The following is a 1,051-nucleotide window of genomic DNA, read 5'->3' as shown; positions in this document are numbered from 1 at the left end:
TTGGTGCGGGTGTTGGGCTGGCCGTTTGATTGGCAGAAGCAGCGGCAGGAGCGAACTTGGGTTGCGCAGGCGGGGACGGCGGCCTACCCGTACCGGAAGCCAGTGAGGAGAGTGAAGTGGTAGAATACGAAGCACCTGGTAGTATACCCAGTCCTGAGGATGAAAGGAGGGGTAGCCTGAAATGACCGTAGACAAAGGCCTCATAGCTGAGCTAATCGACGAAGGTGGAGAATTGCCAGGAGAGAATGTGTCTGGCGGAGAAGAATAATCTCCCGCAGGGTACGGTAACCTCGTGCCCGACTCTCGCCTCTTCGAAGTCATGGGAGGACTCATAGATTCCCTCGCGGTGGTACTTGATAGCCTGGGATGGTGGATGGGCGTGCTGGGTGCTGACGGAGATCCTGTCAAGTGCGTTGCAAACGGAGAAGTTGGATGTGAGGGCGAGAAGATGGAGGAAGTGGTTTGTGGGGCGACCGATACAGCGGCGGACTGCGTTCTTGGTCCAGCAGGAAAATTGTTAGGCGCCGTTGCGATCTTCGCCATCTCCCGACCTAGCTCGCCTAGTCGGCCTTGAAGCTCGACGACTTCGTCTCGGAGGTCATGGATCTCCTCTTTCACGTTATCGGTCGAACTCGCCTCTCTTGGCGAGTCGGGTTTGGATTCGGATTCCTTCATATTTTCTTTTTCCTTTTCCGCTTCCTTGTCGACTAACCACCTCTCAACATCCTTCATCCTCTTCTCAAGCCCTAACGTGCCCCACGGTCCATTTCTCAAGCTTCTCGAAGCGTATCTGGTATGTCTAGCGTTCCTTGGGATGGGAACTGCGCATACAAGGGTGGAGCCTCGCGAGAAGGAGAAGAGGACAACGTAGCTGTTGTACGCATGCGATAAGGCCTCAAGTTGAGTGGCAGACAGACTCAAGAGACTCGGACAAGAGGGTAGGCGAGGACGGGGAGGAAGAAGGTAAGGGGACGCGTCGGATGGATGTTGTGGGGGTGTTGAGATTGTCTTCGCAGAAGACGACCAAGTGGTGGCAGCACCCGACTCTTTT

General features: G+C 55.4%; 1 protein-coding gene across 1 annotated transcript; it reads right to left on the bottom strand.

Moving 5' to 3' along the window:
* On the bottom strand, positions 1-732 carry LACBIDRAFT_311044 (uncharacterized protein; the record flags this gene model as incomplete). The annotated part of the gene is made up of 1 exon (XM_001887917.1): positions 1-732. A coding segment is annotated over one exon (732 nt), but the record flags the coding sequence as incomplete, so codon positions are not given.
* Between the last annotated feature and the right edge of the window lie 319 nt (positions 733-1,051).

The sequence above is a fragment of the Laccaria bicolor genome, genomic scaffold (assembly GCF_000143565.1).
Source record: "Laccaria bicolor S238N-H82 LACBIscaffold_49 genomic scaffold, whole genome shotgun sequence".
In the NCBI taxonomy this organism is placed as follows: Eukaryota; Fungi; Basidiomycota; class Agaricomycetes; order Agaricales; family Hydnangiaceae; genus Laccaria; species Laccaria bicolor.
Note: the sequence above shows the minus strand (reverse complement) of the source record. Positions and strands in the feature narration are given on the sequence as shown.